Here is a 1,697-nt window from a genome sequence, read left to right as displayed (position 1 = left end):
TTGCCTTAGGGCCCCTTTTGCAGCTTGTTCATGAGATGACACATTGGAATGCAGTATACCACTTCCACTGCCCCAGTGCTAAAGCTATTTGTATAGTTTAGAAACTTGAAGCCCATCGACTCAGTGTTTCTCAAACTGCAATGAAGGACTAGTTGTTCTCCCTCAATTTATTCATGCTTTTATAGAGGTCAAAAGTGGATTACTTTAAAAAGAAATAAAACTTCATTTTTTTTTCTGTTAGATTCAAAAGGTAACAACTGTCAAATTTCTCTCACAGTGGATAAAAGCTTACTTTTATTTCTGAACTTAGCAAGTATCATAGTTTGCTGATTTGCTCTAGTCTTATATTCACTACGCACTATACTTTCCTGAACATTGAAATTCATAATTTTGATATTTCCTATTTGTTTGAAAAAAATGCAATTTTTTTTGATTGAGTCATTGAATGCTTGTTTCATTTGCTTGTTCCTTAAGGTGTATATAAATGGGTTTAGCACTGGGGCAATGGAAGTGGTGAGTGCTGCCACACCCTTATTAATGTCCACTTCTTCTTTTGCTGAAGGTTTAATGTAAATGAAGATGCAGCTTCCATAGGTGATAGATACAACAATCATGTGGGAAGAACAGGTAGAAAAAGCCTTTTTCTTTGCTGCTCAGAGGGAAGTTTTAGAATTGTCTTGCTGATATAAATATAGGAAAGAACTACACACACACGTGTCATGATGAAGGTCATCACAGCACAGGCTGTAACCATCTGCTCTACGAACGATGTGTCTGAGCAAGAAATCTTGAGGATAGGAGATGTATCACAGAAAAAATGATCAATGACGTTTGAGTCACAGAACTCCAGATTTAAGCCTAGGCCAAGTGAAGGGATTATGATTAACAAACCTCCAACCCAACAGCAGAGAACTAATTTTCTGCAGATTCTGCTGCTCATGATGGTCACATAATGCAGGGGTTTACAGATGGCCACATAGTGGTCATAAGACATCATGACCAGGAGAAAAAATTCTGTTGCCCCAAAAAGGATAATAAAAAATAGTTGACTCACACAAGTATTATGAGTAATAGTCTTATCTCCAGTAGACATGCTATAAAGGAATCTGGGAATACAGACTGTAGTGAATGAGATCTCTCAGAGGGAGAAGTTTTGGAGGAAAAAGTACGTGGCAGATTTAAGTTGAGAATTAACTAAGGTGAGGAAGACGATTGTTAGATTTCCAGTTACACTCAACATGTAAGTGATAAACAGGAAGATAAATATCAGAACTTGAAGTTGTGGGTCATTGGTCAATCCCAGTAGAATGAATGTTGTTAGTCTTGTATGGTTTCTCATCATAGACTTCTGACTGCAGTCTAATCAGTTTACAAAATTGAGACTAGAAATTTTTTAAAAAGTGGTGTCAGGCTGGGCGCGGTGGCTCACGCCTGTAATCCCAGCACTTTGGGAGGCCGAGGCGGGTGGATCACTTGAGGTCAGGAGTTCAAGACCAGCCTGGCCAACATGGCGAAACCCCGTCTCTACTAAAAATACAAAAAAAAAAAAAAAAAAAAAAAAAAAGTGGTGTCAAAAATTATGCTAACAGTAGACACTAACAAGAAGAATCAATTAATGCAATTCACATAAATTTTCGTCTTGGAATTAACAACACATCATGTGAAAGATGGTTATCCTCAGCTCTAACTGTTATGTA

The 1,697-nt window shown here is 37.6% G+C and overlaps 1 protein-coding gene across 1 annotated transcript; it reads right to left on the bottom strand.

The window, feature by feature from the left end:
• Positions 1-260: 260 nt before the first annotated feature.
• LOC108520029 (olfactory receptor 6C2-like) lies at positions 261-1,339 on the bottom strand. Its single transcript, XM_017859300.1, is given in 2 exon segments — positions 261-649; positions 652-1,339. Coding segments are annotated over 2 exon segments (1,077 nt in total).
• Positions 1,340-1,697: the final 358 nt, after the last annotated feature.

Source organism: Rhinopithecus bieti, unplaced genomic scaffold (genome assembly GCF_001698545.2).
Source record: "Rhinopithecus bieti isolate Rb0 unplaced genomic scaffold, ASM169854v2 scaffold_51096, whole genome shotgun sequence".
Taxonomy (NCBI): Eukaryota; Metazoa; Chordata; class Mammalia; order Primates; family Cercopithecidae; genus Rhinopithecus; species Rhinopithecus bieti.
Note: the sequence above shows the minus strand (reverse complement) of the source record. Positions and strands in the feature narration are given on the sequence as shown.